Source organism: Cucurbita maxima, unplaced genomic scaffold (genome assembly GCF_002738345.1).
Source record: "Cucurbita maxima cultivar Rimu unplaced genomic scaffold, Cmax_1.0 Cma_Scf00038, whole genome shotgun sequence".
Taxonomy (NCBI): domain Eukaryota; kingdom Viridiplantae; phylum Streptophyta; class Magnoliopsida; order Cucurbitales; family Cucurbitaceae; genus Cucurbita; species Cucurbita maxima.
The window spans coordinates 28,377-44,945 of NW_019272054.1; the positions used below are offsets into that span (position 1 = coordinate 28,377).

The 16,569-nt window shown below is 36.1% G+C and overlaps 3 protein-coding genes across 5 annotated transcripts; 1 reads left to right on the forward strand and 2 right to left on the reverse strand.

Annotated features, from left to right (window-relative positions):
- Positions 1 to 354: 354 nt before the first annotated feature.
- LOC111468990 lies at positions 355 to 1,008 on the forward strand. Its single transcript, XM_023114175.1, has one exon. It carries the CDS (start codon positions 539 to 541, stop codon positions 878 to 880), a length of 342 nt encoding a protein of 113 aa, XP_022969943.1. The 5' UTR covers positions 355 to 538; the 3' UTR covers positions 881 to 1,008.
- Positions 883 to 5,386, reverse strand: LOC111468989 (thioredoxin-like fold domain-containing protein MRL7L, chloroplastic). 3 transcript variants are annotated; one of them, XM_023114173.1, is made up of 7 exons: positions 5,090 to 5,386; positions 4,171 to 4,724; positions 3,234 to 3,315; positions 3,032 to 3,143; positions 2,570 to 2,905; positions 2,326 to 2,410; positions 883 to 963 (listed from the first exon to the last, which is right to left on the reverse strand). In XM_023114173.1, the coding sequence occupies exons 1-5, from the start codon at positions 5,267 to 5,269 to the stop codon at positions 2,778 to 2,780; spliced, it is 1,056 nt and encodes a 351-aa protein (XP_022969941.1). In that variant the 5' UTR covers positions 5,270 to 5,386; the 3' UTR covers positions 883 to 963; positions 2,326 to 2,410; positions 2,570 to 2,777. The 3 variants fall into 3 exon arrangements, with proteins under 3 accessions (XP_022969941.1, XP_022969942.1, XP_022969940.1); XM_023114174.1 differs by lacking the exon at positions 883 to 963 and having other exon boundaries at positions 1,165 to 2,410; positions 5,108 to 5,386; XM_023114172.1 differs by lacking the exon at positions 883 to 963 and having other exon boundaries at positions 1,165 to 2,410.
- Positions 5,387 to 6,455: 1,069 nt separating this feature from the next.
- Positions 6,456 to 14,422, reverse strand: LOC111468979 (poly(ADP-ribose) glycohydrolase 1-like). Its single transcript, XM_023114158.1, has 11 exons — positions 14,077 to 14,422; positions 12,381 to 12,578; positions 11,411 to 11,514; positions 10,620 to 10,824; positions 10,408 to 10,512; positions 8,756 to 8,874; positions 8,307 to 8,450; positions 7,500 to 7,623; positions 7,072 to 7,242; positions 6,797 to 6,859; positions 6,456 to 6,710 (listed from the first exon to the last, which is right to left on the reverse strand). Exons 1-11 carry the CDS (start codon positions 14,329 to 14,331, stop codon positions 6,555 to 6,557), a joined length of 1,644 nt encoding a protein of 547 aa, XP_022969926.1. The 5' UTR covers positions 14,332 to 14,422; the 3' UTR covers positions 6,456 to 6,554.
- Positions 14,423 to 16,569: the final 2,147 nt, after the last annotated feature.

Below are 16,569 nucleotides of genomic sequence, written 5' to 3' on the forward strand. Positions count from 1 at the left end.
ATATTATTTAATGCAAGTGATTCATTTGGTAGAATTAATAATATGATTATGAACCACCAACATAATCATAGATTAATTTATTATTTAAAAAAAAAACTCATTTAAACCCATTTGTATTATCGAACAAAACCATATTTTACTGTTTTTTTAGAGTGTATTGTAAATTTTTTTATAAAAAAAAAAAAAACTATATTTAATTCATATACACCAAGTCCATAGTGATTTGTGATCAACATCGAATCATCAGCCCATGGATTTGTTTTAGTTATTTTCAAAAGAAATAAATAAATAAAAAAACTGGGAAAGACGTGTTGGACTAAGTTTGGGCAATAATGAATTTGCGGAGTGCCCGTTAGTCATCGTATTCCAAATTAAATATATACCCAAAACCCAACCAACCAAACACACAACAACAAAAAGAAAAGTCTTCCATTTCCAGTTCCAAAACCAAAACCAAAGCCCCTCTCTGCTCTGTCTCTGTTCTTGGAAGAGACTAAAAATTAAAAAGGATAAAAAGAAAGAAAAAGAAGGAAGGAAAATGGAGGGTTTGATTCCGATGTTCTACAGAGCGATGAAGAAAACCAGAATCAGAAGCCAATATTCAGTACTTTCCCCTGAAGCAGCAGCAGCAGCAGCACCTTCTCCATCTTTCAACATTGCTGATTTCTACGTGGATCCCCCTTCAACCCACGTCTTCCCCACTTCCAAATCTGAGGACCCTGGCGCCCCCAGGGCCCGCCGGAGATACAACTCGTTCGGTGGATCTACGCCGGAGGAGTGGAGGAGAACTACCTCCGCCGCCGCCGGCAAGTCCAGTCATGGGCCACAGCTTGTTAGGTTCAGAAGCCAGAGGATTCTGTCGTGCTTGACTGGGCAATGAAATTTGATGGGTTTGTTGTTGATTTTGTGATTCAATTCAGGGATTGAACTTAATGTGTACAGCATAATCATCTTCACTCCTTTCTGGGGAAACCCATTAAAGGTTTTTCTATTGCAAATTTATGCTTCTTTTGAGGTTTTTTTCCTTCTTCTTCTTCTTTGATTGTTATTGCATTGCAAAATGAGTCAAATTGGAATTGCTGGGCAAAATTGATAACTTTTTTTCGCAGTCATCCATGCCTAGAATCCTTATTACTTTCTTAAATGGTAATATTGGTTTTTTTCGTCGACTATCAATCATGCCCTGATAGCTTAGGATTAATTAACGTACTTTCCATAAACTTGTTTTTTTTTTTTTTCCTTCTTAATTCAACTAGGATTTCAGGAATGTTTTAGAGAAGTTATTAGATGGTAAGATGATAATTGTTCGTCATCTTTATGCATAGACTTGTAATTTAGGGGATGAAATGATTCACTAGGTAACAAAGACACAAGGGTGTAGTAGGTTTAGGGTTGTAAGCTTAGAATGGATTTACCTTTTATAAGGCTATAATGATGTTCACTTACCTAGGATTGAGTTGGAGTTTTTGACATTTTTCCTTTCTTAGAGGGAACGAGACCAGATGCTCGAGTCGTTCCCTATTGACCATAGAGAAGTTAGGGCTAGCCTTAGTCTTGAGCTTACCATTTTATGCCTTTTAGCTCAAGAGGGAAAGAAGGTTCCCCAGTGGGTTCCTAAAGATCAACTGGTTAAGTATATATGGAGTCAAACTAAAATTAAAAAACACAATAATGAGTCAACTATTGATGTCTTCAACTATTGTGAGGCACCCCACAACACACGGCATTCATCGCCCACTCACCTACTCCTCTTTCCAAGCAATTTCCACCGTTCCTTTTCTTCCCAAAATTAACTAATATGGATGCCCATCAAATTTCTTCTATTATAAACTATACATTTTACCTACTCATCTCTTCCCTATTAAATTTTGGGTCACCTATGCACATTTCTGTTCATATTTTTCACATTGTACTATATCCTAAAAAGTTCATAAACCATAAAAAAATAATAATAATAAGCAACAAAATGTTGCTAACATAAATAGAATGCAAATAATAGACGTTATAACTTCGACCACTGCAACTTGTTATTTACGAGTACGACTTCAAGCCAAAATCATTGGTTTTTAGAAGTTTAGAAATTAAAGTAGACATTGGAAGTTGAATGCTCAAAACAGAACGAACTTGAAAATTTAAGGACCAAATTGAAAATTTTGATAGTGCTCATTCCATGTCTCGAACTTAGAACTTAGCCACAGCTGATTGTTAAATTAAAATGATGCAACAACGGTATCAAAGAATTTCATACAAGGGTGGACTCGAGAAGATGTTACAATGTATGCAAATTAGCACGTAGAAAGAGTCTGCAAATGTTAAGAGGATTACCTTTTCCATGGAAACGTTGGTTGATGGTCACTAACCGAAGGCATCATCACTCATCGCCAACAAGATTTTGAATCCAGAAGAGCACCTATTTATTAGAGGGAGTTCGAATAAACAGCTTACGGAAGTAGTAGAAAACCAAATTAAAAAAATAAAAAAATAAAAACTACGTTAAAATATTGGCAGGAGCAGTTAATTAAGAACCCAATCGAATTGACCTAAAAAATAATACAAGGATCTCATTTACCTGCTTTTGGCGCTATGTCATCTTAAGCTATAATACATTTCATATTTCGGTAATAACCTTGAACAACTCATGAAGTTGCAGGACTAAAAGACAGAGGACACTGGCCTTTCAATATAAAAAAGACTGCCCCAACAAAGCGATTGCTAAAACTCCTCATCTACAACAAACCAAAAAGAGCATATACTTTGTCTATCCTCCTATGGCATAATCAGGCATCAACAGAAACTGATGGGATCGCCTCCTGATAATCCCTAACGTCACTTAAACATGGTGGCTTAGCTGCTCCATAGTAGAAGAACGCCATTATTTTGGACAACTCATCTGCACTTACAAATCCTGAACCAAACCACAACTCAGACCTCAGCTCATACATTGAAATAGGTTTCATTCTACAGTCACAAAATTTGGAGCCAAACAAATAAAGAAATCACAGAATGTCTGTTCTCTTGGTTTCGCACTTACCCTTCTCACGGTATAAAATCTTCCCTGCTTTAGTGAAGATAATCTCTGGAAAGGCAGACACTTGAAGAGCAGAGACCAAGTTGCGTTCAACAACAGCATCAACAGCAACGCACTGCAGTCAACAACAATATGTTTAAACTAATGACATTTGCTAGAGGTATAGAGATGAGTAAACTACAGTCAACAAATAGGAGAGGCCTACTCTTGGCGAAGGCAGATTGCAACTCCATATTATGTGGATGGCGTTCTCTAGCTCCTTGCGAATTTTTTCATTTTCCTTTGGCCTGAGTCAAAGTAAATACATACAAGACAGAATTCTCAAAATATGCAAATTTCTGCCACATACAGATCATCTTGTGATCCATGTTATTGTTAAACCACTACAGCCATCAAATAACAGTTTAAGCACAAGTAAAAATAAAATGTTAAAAAATACATAACAAAATTTTGTATCTGACCCCCAATTTTCCCTCGCATCATTCCTAACCAAGAAATGCGAGGGCCTCTAGGAAAGGGCACTCTTCTTCTTTTAAAGAAAAGGAAAAAGACTAACTTGTCATGGTCCGAAGTCCTGCATATAATTCCTTCTAATTATATTCTTCAATTGACCCTCTTATTTTTTTCCTTCCAAACGTCTCAATGAGAGTTTTGTAAGATCAACAAACCCAACCTCCACAATACTCTAAAAGTGATTGAACAGAAAATCACATTGGTTGGGTACTGGTAGTGGCACAAGAGTGTGAATATAGGGGAGCTTACCACATTACAATCACAATGGGTAGAGACACCGACAAATATCAAGGAGCCTACTTCTTGCACTATGCTCGTGTTGCCCACCCAAAAGATCCCATCTATTGTAAGTTATTAAGTTTTCAACCCAAGACTTGAACCCAGAGAGTATCTGCAGACCTCCTAACTTCTCACCATCGGACAAACATTTGGGTGTACAAAATGCAAATATGAATAAAATAATTTCAACCTCTACGAATAGAGATCCTTGCATTGCATTGTAGGTTTGGAATCCACGGGAAAAAAATATATAAATGAGATCAATGGCCATAAAGACAAATGTCAACCCGCACAAGATCCTAATGTTAATAATCTTACGGCAGGCAATTAGATGACTTCAAAGAGCATACCTTTTGTAGCGATTATGTACAAGAATGATTAGTGGACTAATGTCCTTAAACACAGCCTCCTCCCATTCAGCAGTTGCTATGTCCTTAATTGGACGAATGTAGTTGTCATCTTGCCAAACTACTTCATCATCATTGTCATCTTTATCATCATCATCATCTTTATCATCCTTTTTCTTATTTTTGATGGTGATCTTATCAAAAAACTGACCCAAGTTGAAACCCCAACCGTCAGCATCCTCAGGCCAATTAGGATCTTCCTCCTCCATAACAAGAGGATAGTCAGCTAGAAGCTTTTGCATCTTCCTTCTCCTTTCCATGATATCCATCTCCTCCTCAACATCGGGGTTCATATCAATCACTTCCCTAATCTTCTCCCTCCATTCCCGTCTCTCTTCTACATCCATAAGCTCAAGGTCTTGCTGCTTTGCTGAAGAAGAATCATCTTCCTCATCGGAGTCCATATCTGCTTGTCCTTTTTTCTTCTTTCCATCACCTGACCAGAGTGACCCAGCAGTTTTATAGGCCCCTCGAGTGCTGCTTCTTAAAAAACTACCCTACAGATCATAACATGAAGCGTTTCACATTTAATTTCCCCAAGTAACAGGAAACAAGCAATAAGGGTGAGATTGGCATACATTATACTTTTTCTAAAAATATTTGATTACTTACGTACTATTAAAAATGATTTAAATACAAGTTTGTTTAGTTGCACCACGTCTAAGAATAATCCTACAAATATCAAGTTACCATGAATCGAATTTAAAACGATTCCCAGAAAATCACTTTTTGGAGAATCAACTTTCAGATGTTTCTTAAAAGAAGTTTTCAAATCAACTACAAAACACTTTGAGCTATCTAAATCGAAGATACATCATATGACAAGCACACTATAAGTCTATGGATTAGAGAAGGAGATTACCAGGAAAGACAACTTTACCGAAGCGACGGATGAAGGATAAGAAGACTTCAACCTCCATGAAGCGAAAGCATCGCTGGGTTGCGAATTCGTGGCCGCAAAAGCGAAAGCACCCCCTTGGAATCGGCAATTAGAAGAAGGCAAAACCAGAAACGGTAAACGTAGTGTATGTTGCAGCGCCATTTCTACAAGATTACGACCACAGTTGTAAATGAAAGTCTGGATTTTCAGTTGGTTTTGGCTAAATGGAACTTCAACTTCGCCAAACAAACTTAGTTAGCTTACAAAGTAAGCCCAGAACTCTTACAAAGTAAGCCCAGAACTCTTACAAAGTAAGCCCAGAACTTGATAAGGAGAAGAAGTATAAAGAAGGAAGGAGAAGCGAAGAGAGTTGGTTCATAGGAGAGATGGATAAGAACTGAAAACGAAGCTGAAATGGGTATCGAGTTTCTCTGTAAAACCCCTCGGAACCCAGAACCCCAAAATTCCAACATATATTCATTTTAACACATAAAACGTCTGTTGATGAAATGTAATTAAAATGTTGATGATATCGATCATGCTTCTAAAAGTGATTGGTTTGATCGGATTGTATATAAAACATCCAAAGTAAAAAAGTTTTTTTTTTTTTAATTGTCAACTTCCAACTTAGTATTATTATTATTTGATTATAAATCATCATCATTCCCTAAATTGGGAACTTTTATCTAACGACTCTATCTAAGAGTCCTTTTCTTTTGGAGTCCTAAACTCTAAGGGTAAATAGTTGACTCCTTTTCTTTTGGAATCCTAAATGCTAAGAGTAAGGCATGACTCTGATAGTTGACTCAAGTTCAGAACATAAATCTGATAGTTGACATTTGAGGATTTTATTGAACTAAATTTGGCTAAGTTTAGAGCATGAATGTTAGGTTGAATTGAACTATGACCTATAAGTCACATATGTATAACAGAGATTATATGGTGGGTAACAAACCAATAAATCATAAATTTGATAACAAACCACTAAATCATAGATTTAGTAACAAATAAGAAATCATAGATTGTTTTTTATCCATGTTAACAAATAAATAGATTCTTTTTTATCCATGTTAACAAACAAGTACATCCGTAGATGGTAAACTTAAGTTAATGAATAAAATTCTTTCATTCATCCACTTAATTAATTTTGTATCATTGAAACTGATAATATGCAAGTCACATGGATATATAATTATATATTTATTGTATCTAATACATAAAATATGAAGGCAATAATATTGTTCTATTTAATTCCTACTAAATTACATATTTCAAATTAACATTTTAAAATTAAAAATAAGAGAGACCAAAATTGTTATTCTTTGATTGTATAAGTTTGAGACCAAAATAGAACCAACTTAAAAGCTAATTTCTATATTTTTATGTATAGTTAGAAATAATATAATGTAACAATAAAAGACAATTGATAAGCCAACTGATTGCCAAATCAAGAGAAGCAACATAAGTTAGTTTTGGAGGGTGGGAGGAGCCAATCAAAGAAACCAACGTGAGTTTGTCCCTTCGATATTTGAGAACAGTACTCCACCAACATACTCCATAGATCACCAACTGTCCATTTATGTGCCAAAATCCATTCACTCATCTGTCCCAAAATATTCAATAAACCAATCATAAGCCATACACCAATCTTCATTTTTATTCATTTCTATTTATGGAGGGGTATCGTACCTTTTCTAGGTTCTGCAGTGCTTCAGTGCCAAACGTGTAATACACGACGAAGGGTCTTAATGCCTGAAAAACATATACTTGGTTATTAAGAGGACTTAGAGCACAAGCTCTCATGGCTTTGCTTTGGGCTTCAAAAGGCCTCGTACCGATAAAGATCAATTCCTTACTTATAAATCCATGACCATTCCCTAAATTAGCCAAATATGGACTCCCTTCCAACAATCTTAATCTTCTAACACGCTGAATGTGGATTCATACAAACACTTAGAAGGTACCTGAGAAGCAGCAAGCCATTGTATTATGGACTTCACTTGCGGATCTCCTCCAAAGGCACCACAGCCCCAATTGCCAGTTGCAATCCCAATATCGTCTTTGTCGTCCAAGCATTCTGGAGTGAGAGATGTGCCAAAATAATTCTCTCTAGTATCTGAGCTAGATTCATGCACCTAAAATAATAGCACCATAAACAAACCCATGCAACCAAATTAGCAACAGGAGAAAAAATATTGCAACAAAAGATCATTCTAATAAGAAAATTTTGAAACTAAAGAATCTAGAAGAACTTAGAACGGGATCATTTACGACTGCTAATTATGATCATTGTCCTCTCTATAAGGTTCTGAACATAATTTTAGAATAATGTCAAAAAGCAGAGAACAGGAAAAGGAAAAAAAAAAAAAAAAAAAAGAAGCAGCAATTTTACCAGGAGATTGTTTCTTGACGTGTCATTATGGTCCGCGACATCCTCCTTACTTTTTAAGAAAAGATTCTCGTACTGATTATGCTTTGATTGATCAAAGAAACCACAGAATGCCTTATTGACTTCCCTGTTGAATTCAGCAAGCATAGTAAAATATCAGCTTATAAAGATGAGGACGAAGGAATACACTAGCATTCACCGATTAGACTTCCACGATCGAGTCCAAACTTCTAAGCACCATCGCAACGAATAAATAGTTTGTTGTGAGACACCATGCACATTAGTCTTAGTTTCTTAACTCACCACAAATCCTACCTGACTCTTCTAATCCATTCAGAACTAAAAACCTCGTCAGTCTTTTAATCGAAAAATGTAACAACAAAAGGTAAAAAACAAACATCAAAACAACAGATTCTCCTGGGCACCCATAAAAGAAATTTGGATTCAGCGATGTGAGTACTCCGTGGATTGGGGGAGATACCAGCATCTAGTAGGGTATCTTATCTACCTAACTCATAGCATCTAGTAGGGTATCTTAATAACATACAGAAATTTAGAAGTTTCCTAAATAAAAATGGGTATACCATTACTTCCCACTCCCATTCTAAAATCTCGTGAGCCTCTATTAGCTGCAAGCTCCAGCAGTCCACTAAGGGGACGTCCGTCGCTGCATAAAGAGGAGGCGCTTTGCGAGAGATGAAGGATAGTTTCAGCTATCTTAGACATTGTTAACAAACTAAAAGATGCAAATCAGTATTCAAACCAATAAAGGATTCTGCATGAAATGCCATTCCAGACAGGCTTGCTTACCGAAGAAGGAACTCTAATCTGTATTGTCTCATCCCAGGACTGCACAATGCATCTATAGCTGTGATGAAGGTTTTACGCCTTCCAAGTGAATCTATTTCCTGTTTGTCCTCATGATTTCCAGCAAAACGGAAGTTGAAAGCATACCTACATCTCTTGCAGATGATTTCATAATCAGGAATTTGAAGTAGACACTGGTTTCATTATCGGACTTAAACTTTTAAAGTTAATGGTGAATTACCCTAAGAGTTCTGCAAAATATCAGCCAATTACCAATCTTAAATTGATAGATTATGGTATATTTAATATTTTCAACATATTCTTAATATCAAAATGGCAATAAAATGACATTGTAGGGGTTAACTAAGAACATTCTAATTCGATGCCTAATCGGAGAAGAGTATGTTGATGGGATGGGTTACAAAATTAATGATGAAGTGATTATAACTCACCCCGTATAATTTGAGAACCTCTCTGCCCCAACAATTTCAATCGCCTCATTATCTGCCATGGCTGGCAAGAAAAGCATGCCAATAATTAATTCAGGGTTGATCATGAAACGGATCTCTTCCTACAATGGATTGTCAAAATAACATAAATATATTGCAAATCATGTAAGATGTACAATCTTAAATGTTATAACATGTATATTAGCTTATAGTGTTGTAAAAATCTTAGATAATCAAGTCCATTAAAAAAATTCCTTGTACTTGAATCTCAACTGCTTTACAACAAGTACAAATAGTTCCTCCAGTTTTTTTTAACCATTTTCCCAAGCTTTGCTAGAATGAATGTGCTACTATACCAATTTGTAAGGTAGAGCAGTCACGATATTTTCAATATATCAAACAACAAGAGCCAAACACCATGCAAGAACCTCCCAGCCAATTCAAGTACACCTGTCCTACTAACTGTCAAGGTGTAGTCCCTTGTTTACTTTTCCTATAAGTACTGACAAGCAGATGCCAGAGGCCTCACACCCACATAACCAACCAGGACACCCTAGGACCACATACAATGATTTGCAACATGACTTACACAGTCCCTCTCTTCTTTCACTTACATCTATACACTTCCACAATAGGGGGTCTAGACAAGTTGGATGGTATATACTAGTCATTCCTAGCATAGAAATCAAACTAGCAACGCTGGTTCAATGCAATGTCTTGGTAAAATATATCTGCAACTCGCAGTTGAGAAGGCACATATCTTAGATTGATTGTGTTGTTCTCAATCTTCTCAGTAATGAAGTGGTAGTCTATATCAATGTGCTCCATTCGATCATTGATGATACAGTGGATTTTTGCAATAGCTATGGCAGAATGGTTATCACACATCAACTCTATACCACCTTTAATCCTACCTTTGAACTCAGGTGAGGAGGAGTTTTAACAAAATTCATTCTCAAATCCCTTCAGCTAATGAAAAAAACTCAATCTTACCACTGCCTTTACGCGAAAAATTGCTTCTTGTTGTTCTACATCAAAGTTTTGCCACACATAGGAACAATACCCTAAAGTTGACTTACGGTCAATGGGAGAGTCTGTCCAATCTGCATAGGTGAGACTTCTAAGAATCGGTTCATAGTCACTCTGAGCATGAAGCCCTTTCCTGGGTCGTCCTTGAGATATCTCAATATTCTATACAGCTTCCATATGCTCATTCAAAGGTTTGTTCAGAATTTGACTGGCCACACTAAAAATTGATAGCTTGTAATAACAAGTTATTTGACGCCCTTACTTGGTCTATGAACCCTCAACGCTACAGTTTTTATGCTCAAAAGATAGCCATGATAACCTTCTATCATTAAAAACGTATGTGATAGCTGTTGGATGTTCCTTAACGCATTGGTAATGGGGAAAAAATTGTTTTTAGGAAAATATGTAAGGAACAGACCCTTTGCTCTGTGTTCCAGTTGTCTTCTTCCAAAAATCATTTGGTGGCGTCTGTATCGTACAAATTTTATTGGATGTCCCCAAAGGGACCGAATTATTGTATTACCTCTAAACAAACCACATGGAGATCCTTAATGTAACCCTCTTAGCTAACCCTTTTGTATATTCCACTTACTTCAATGAAATAGGCATAAGCTTATAAATTAGACCTGCACGCAGCCAGAACGAAGAGCACCACCACCGAGATACTCATTAGCAAAATCGACTTCAAGAGCTCCAAATGTTTGATCTTCTATTAGGCCAGAATCTTTAACCTATAAGGGAAAAAAGAACCAACTCGATCATCCACCAAAGATTAAAGCATTCAAGTATGGTGCCACAAAAAAATTAAACTATCATATAAATCAAAGTCCATTATAACCTTGAATGGACAGAGTGGAATGGTGGAGTTGATCCAAAAATTGGCCTTTGGACAACAAAAATATTCCGCACAATTGTTCAAAGGAAGCACTTTCCTTTCAAAAGAGACAAAGCCCACCGGAACATTGGAACATACCCTTCTGAAATAATGTATAATACATCGTATCTTATTCTCCTGCATCTTACTACGTCCGTCATAGAGAATCCTACAAGTACAAAAACTTCAATGATTCTTTTTAAAGCTTCTTGTAGTCTAAAGAAAAATGGCACAACAAGAACTTACTTTAATACCTACATTGTTGCTTTGAAATATTTTTACAATCTTCTTCATAGAAATCAGGAATACATATTTATTATTAAAAAAGATATGATTACATGATAAGATGGCAAAAAATCTTGTAACTAGGGAGAAAATTATAGAAGTAAAAAGAAACTTGATCAGAGATATAAGGAAGCTAAGATAAACACAAAATAAAGTGCTGAGAGTTAAGTAGAGAAATTATAATTGAGTACATACAAGGGCACAGAGGCTTTTATTTAAGGCCGTCAGCCAAATAACAAATTAACCATTGACTAAAGCTGACACCGCCATACAGTAGCTAGGGATTGAATCACAATATACACTTGAACGACGATGATTAAACAAACGTTTCTGAAATTTTCTAAAATTAAAACAAAAATTTATCATGTAGTTACAGAAAATATATATAAACATCATGTCATTTGTCATTTTATGGATAACTTATCTTTCATCATGTCAGCAACTGAAATAAAGAACTAAAGTTCACATACGCAAATAAATAGTCAAAGTTAATTGTTGGAAGATTTCGGACGTGTCTATCGATGACTGGAAACAAACTGAAGAAAGCACAAGCCAGAAGCGCACTAATCAGCTCCTGAAAATCAAAATGGAAACGGATTAGCAGACATTAATAAAACTGAGCAGAAGAAGATTAGCAAGGAAGAATTTGTTGACAGTACAAAGAACATGCAAGAAAGGACATAGAGTGGCTCAAACAAGCCAAGCATACAATCCATCCATTTCTATTCAAGAATCTGAGTAAGATGGAAAGACAGAAAGAGGTCGCAGAAGTTGACTCGAGGAGAAACGAAATAATCAGAAAAAAAAATACAAGGAGTTCTATCGTGATTCAGGGACACGATTATTTCCAGAAACAAGAATGCAAAACATAAAGCAAGATGATCTTTGTCCAACTAGTCAAAAAACATGCGCCATTATTTTCTCTTAACAACGTCAATAAAATCATTGATAGATAATGATGGCTACGAATCAAATATTAACTTAGTACCAGAAAGCTGCCCAAACCATTAAGTCATAAAACTTCACCTCTGAACCAAAAATTTGTTTTTTGAAATATAGTTCAATTTCAACCCCAACACATTTTTTTGCAACAAAAGTAAAGAATTATTGATCATTTTTTTTTATATCTGTGACGGTATGGGCTTGGCAGCACCTCAATATTCACTTGGACAACCACCTGGTCCTACTAAATTTGGTTATCACACCATGACTCAACTCAATCACTCTAGTCCTCTACCATTTACATTGGCCTTGATTAACCAATAAGTGAACCCATGGTGATTAAATAACTTTTGAATATAGAAATTCATGTTTAGATTCCACATAATTAATGATAGGATTCTGCTAACATTGCCACCAACCAACACGAAAACAACTGACAAAATTAAATTTCTGTGGAGTGGCCAAATTTTATATAAAATAGCAAACGAATTGGCACACCTGGCTAAGATACACAGTGCCTGCAACTTGAGAAGCTAACAAACGAAGACCAGTTTTGGATTTGCCACTTCCTATACTAGTAAGCTGGTCGGCATTTTGATAATGAGCTTCCAGCAAAGATGGTAACTTAAGAAGCATATCTCCCAATGCCGGAATAACCTCACCAAACCACTGCATGGATTCTGTTTCGGACATAAGCTGTTCATGGCAACTTGGTTTAGTCTAGAAGTTCATATTACAATGTCATATTTATGTTGGCAGTAACTACTGCACCTTGCATTCTAGCAGGATTAAAAATATATCCACATTTTGAAGGTAACAATCATCATGTTAAAGGTCAAGAAGAATGATTAATTTAAGATAAAGGTCTTGCTCACTGTTAAATGTAGCCCAGTTTCTTACACTGACATTCTATTTTCTTATTTTTAACATAAAACAACTTCTCGTTGATATAATGAAAAGGAATAAATCTTCAAAGGTTACAAGCTCCCAAAGAAAGTGAGAATAAAAGAAAAAAATACAAAATCAAGAACTTAGAAATAAATACAATCAAATGGAGGCCGGCTAAGAAACAATAAATCTAATACAGAACAATGGAATGTTCAAAATCATTCCATTGGAAAATTTGGGAAGGTCGGTTGCTTAATGGAAGTGCATTGCATTCTGATTTTCCTAAGCTCTGTAGAATTGCTATTAGCCATCAGAAAAGTATTCATTATCTCGTTCACCACATGAATCTATTTCAAAGTTTGTTGTTGCCTTGTATCCAGGTCTCCCTCTAGGATACAATCCGAGAGACCTTACATTATGGATTCCTTTAGTGGAGAAGACGTATAGAAGGCTTGCTTCCTAGAAGAAGAGTTTCTTCTCCAAAGGGGGGGAAGATTAACTCTCATCCATTCGGTTTTGAGCACAATCCTGATACATTTTTTCTCCTTGTTCTGTTTGCAAGGATTTATGAGAGACATTTTAGGTAAGGGATTGAGGAGAGCAGAGGCGCCCATCCGTCTCAACAGAGGAAAATCATAAATTTATAAATAAGGAGCATTGTCTCCCCCTTGGTATGAGGCCTTTTGAGGATACAAAAAAAAACAGAGCCCTCATATTATTGTAGAGATTCGTGATTCCTAGCATGGCATCAGAGTCATGTCATTAACTTAATTATGCAAACGAATCCTCAAGTGTCGAAGAAAGAAGTTGTGAGCTTCAAAGGTGTAGTCAAAGGTGACAAGTGTCAAACAAAGGGTGTACTTTGTTCGAAGGATTCAGAAAAGGAGTCAAGCCTCGATCGAGGGAAGGATGTTCGATAGCTCCAAAGAAGGAGGCCTCATGGGAGGCTTATGATGTACTTTGTTTGAGGGAAGAATAGTTGAGGATCATTCCCACCTTAGCTAATTAAGAGGAAAAAATACTATCTTCATTGGCATGAGCCCTTTTGGAAAAATCAAAAGCAAAACCACGAGAGTTTGTACTCGAAAAGGTAGGGAAGGGGCGGGGAATTTAAGGACTCGTAACAAAGTGCTTTTATGTAAATGGCTTTGTCATTTCCCTGTTGAGCCTAACACGCTTTGGCACTAAATTGTTGAGAGGATGATGGGTGGGATAAAAGGGACTTATAGAAACTTGTGGAAATAAATATCCAATAAGCTCCCTTCATTTTGTATGGAGTTGTGAGAAGCAGGAAAAAGCGAAGTACCTTGTCGAAGAAAAGGACGTAGCCATGATGGGCAGACGAAGCGAGGCGTTGATCGGAGACAGTGAGTGTGCGTCTGATGTTAGAGATGGAATGGAAGAGGGCTTCACCAGAATTCACACCGCTCTGATCAGGCCCTGCCGCCACAAACTTGAGAGTTTCCACTACTTGGGGGGGCCAGCATAACGTCGACGACCTCAGCGCCAGCGGCAGAAAGGGTAATATGGACGTCAAATCTTCCCTGCTCTCCATCTCCATCTCCTCGAGGGCTTAAATTTTACACGACTTATCTTCTGCACCGGCGATCAACTCCTCTCCGTTTACTTCAGCGCTCTCTTTTGTCCAAAAAAAATAAAAAATTTAAGCTTCGAAGACTTGGACTCGACTTCTTAAGCGTGAAATTACATTATTAAGGTCCCTTTTCTCTCTGTCTCTCGGTCCCACATCCCCTCCTCCAGCGGCCAATTTGATGGATATTTAGAGCATGGCTTTGCTTAGCAATCTCATAGTTGTCCATTTTGAGCATAAGTGCTAACTTTGGTAGGGACTTCTCAAAAAAATCTCAGGTCAATGAAATGTATACTCATGAGTATAAGCCTCCAGACTTTATATTTTGGACTTTCTAAAATGTCTGTGCATTTTGTTTTGAGCTTCCCAAAAAGCCTCCGACTTTGTTTTGGGCTTCCCAAAAAGCCTCATGCCAATGAAATGTATTCTTTGATCGATCCCTAAATTAGTCATGAGCATAAGTCTTCTTTCTCTTGGACAGTTTAGACACAATGTGTGGCATTGCTTAAAGAAGTCATATTGGTATATGCAAGAGAGAAGAATATGTTGCATTTGAAACAAGCTCCAATGGAAAGCACGAAAATCCATTGATAAAAATTCTAACAAATCAAATTACCACTTAAAATAAGAAATTCTCTGCTATTAACATCAAATAATAGGAATCACGACTGGCCATTTGAATATAAGTTCTAAGGCCTCGAACCAATGGAGATATATTGATCATTCCATAAATTAATGGTGAGACTCTCACTCAACAATCCTCGAATCTATATATTAATTCTCACTCAACAATCCTCAATTTTATATATTTATAACTATAACTATATACATATAAAATCTCTTCTTATAACTATATCTATATACATATAAAAACTATCTTACAAAATAACTTAATATATATTTATTTATCTTGTGCCATAGTAAATACATAATTTTTTTAAATGTCTAAATACTATTAAAATTTAAATTTAAAAAAAAATTATTAGAAGAATTATGTAAAAAATAGAAAAAAAAGTGAAATTTGCAGAAAGGAGATGCAAGAAATGTGTGGTATGTTTGAAAACCATTCCATTGAAAAAGAGAAGAAGAAAAGGGCATGAATGTTGATGAAGAATTGTCCCCTTACAAAATAGAAAACATGATTAATGAATTTGGTTGAATGAATTGTTTTTAAAACCCATACACGATTCTGCTACACCTGGTTTTGAACCATCTCATCCCTTTCTTTATGGAATCCTTTACCCTCCCTTCCACTGTATACAACTTGTACTTCGCCACACGTCGTTGCCTCTTCATTTCCGGGTTCTTCCACCAAGAGTCCCCTGAACCTCCTCTTGACCCTTCCCCTGTCTTCACCACACGTGGCTTCACCGCCGACGCATCCATCGCCGCCGGACGTCGTGATTGGTTTAGATGCACCTGGTTTTCGCTCAGTTTTCTCACGTCTATCACTTCTAGGCTCTGTCCACCACCCTTGCTTGGACGACGGTGGACCCCTTCCATCGCCAGGCTTTTTTTCTTCTCTCTCTCTCCCTCTCTCCCTCTCTCCCTCTCTATCTCTCTATATATATGGCTTTGTAAGGGGTAAGATAAGAGCAGAGAGGGAAACCTGAGAAGAGAGCCCTGATTATGGGGTTTCTTATTCATTTATATACCTTTTCTTCCCCCTTCTTTTTCCATCAGTTTGTTGCCTCTTCCCTTCCTAATTATGGACAATTTTTAACCCAAAACATTATTTCTTTTTAACTTTTTTTTTTTAATTTGTTGGTTTTTTTTTTAATTCAATCTTAAGAAAAGTATCAAACGGGTTAGGAATAGAGATTATATTTAGAATCAATGTGGCTAAAAATAGAGATTATATTCTTCCTCAGTGTTTAATATTTTTTAAAAGGAGCCACTTTTTAAATATTATATTCCACTCAATGGAAATTTTCGTGGAGAGAATTGAGGAAGGGTTGTGAGTGGATTTAGGGGAATGATTTAAAATGTAATTAAGAGTATATGAAATAAGTACTTAAAATGTAAATGTATTTATTTTCTTCGAGTTAAGATTATTATTAAAAAAAGTATTAAATTCGAACATTTTTGTTTGTTTGTTTGTTTGTTTGTTTGTTTTTTTTTTTTTTTTTTTTTTTTTTTTTTTTTTTTTTTTTTTTTTTTTTTTTTTTTTTTTTTTTTTTTTTTTTTTTTTTTTTTTTTTTTTTTTTT

Excerpts from the sequence above, each read along its gene's own strand:
- LOC111468990 (XM_023114175.1), top strand. The coding sequence starts at position 539 with ATGGAGGGTTTGATTCCGATGTTCTACAGAGCGATGAAGAAAACCAGA.
- LOC111468989 (XM_023114173.1), bottom strand. The coding sequence starts at position 5,269 with ATGGCGCTGCAACATACACTACGTTTACCGTTTCTGGTTTTGCCTTCT. Across the intron at positions 3,316-4,170 it reads GTACATAATCGCTACAAAAG|GCCAAAGGAAAATGAAAAAA; the intron begins GTATGCTCTTTG and ends ACTTTGACTCAG. Across the intron at positions 2,906-3,031 it reads GATTTTATACCGTGAGAAGG|GATTTGTAAGTGCAGATGAG; the intron begins GTAAGTGCGAAA and ends GGTTTGGTTCAG.
- LOC111468979 (XM_023114158.1), bottom strand. The coding sequence starts at position 14,331 with ATGGAGATGGAGAGCAGGGAAGATTTGACGTCCATATTACCCTTTCTG. Across the intron at positions 11,515-12,380 it reads GCACTGTGTATCTTAGCCAG|GAGCTGATTAGTGCGCTTCT; the intron begins GTGTGCCAATTC and ends TTTGATTTTCAG. Across the intron at positions 10,513-10,619 it reads TTCCACTCTGTCCATTCAAG|GTTAAAGATTCTGGCCTAAT; the intron begins GTTATAATGGAC and ends TTTCCCTTATAG.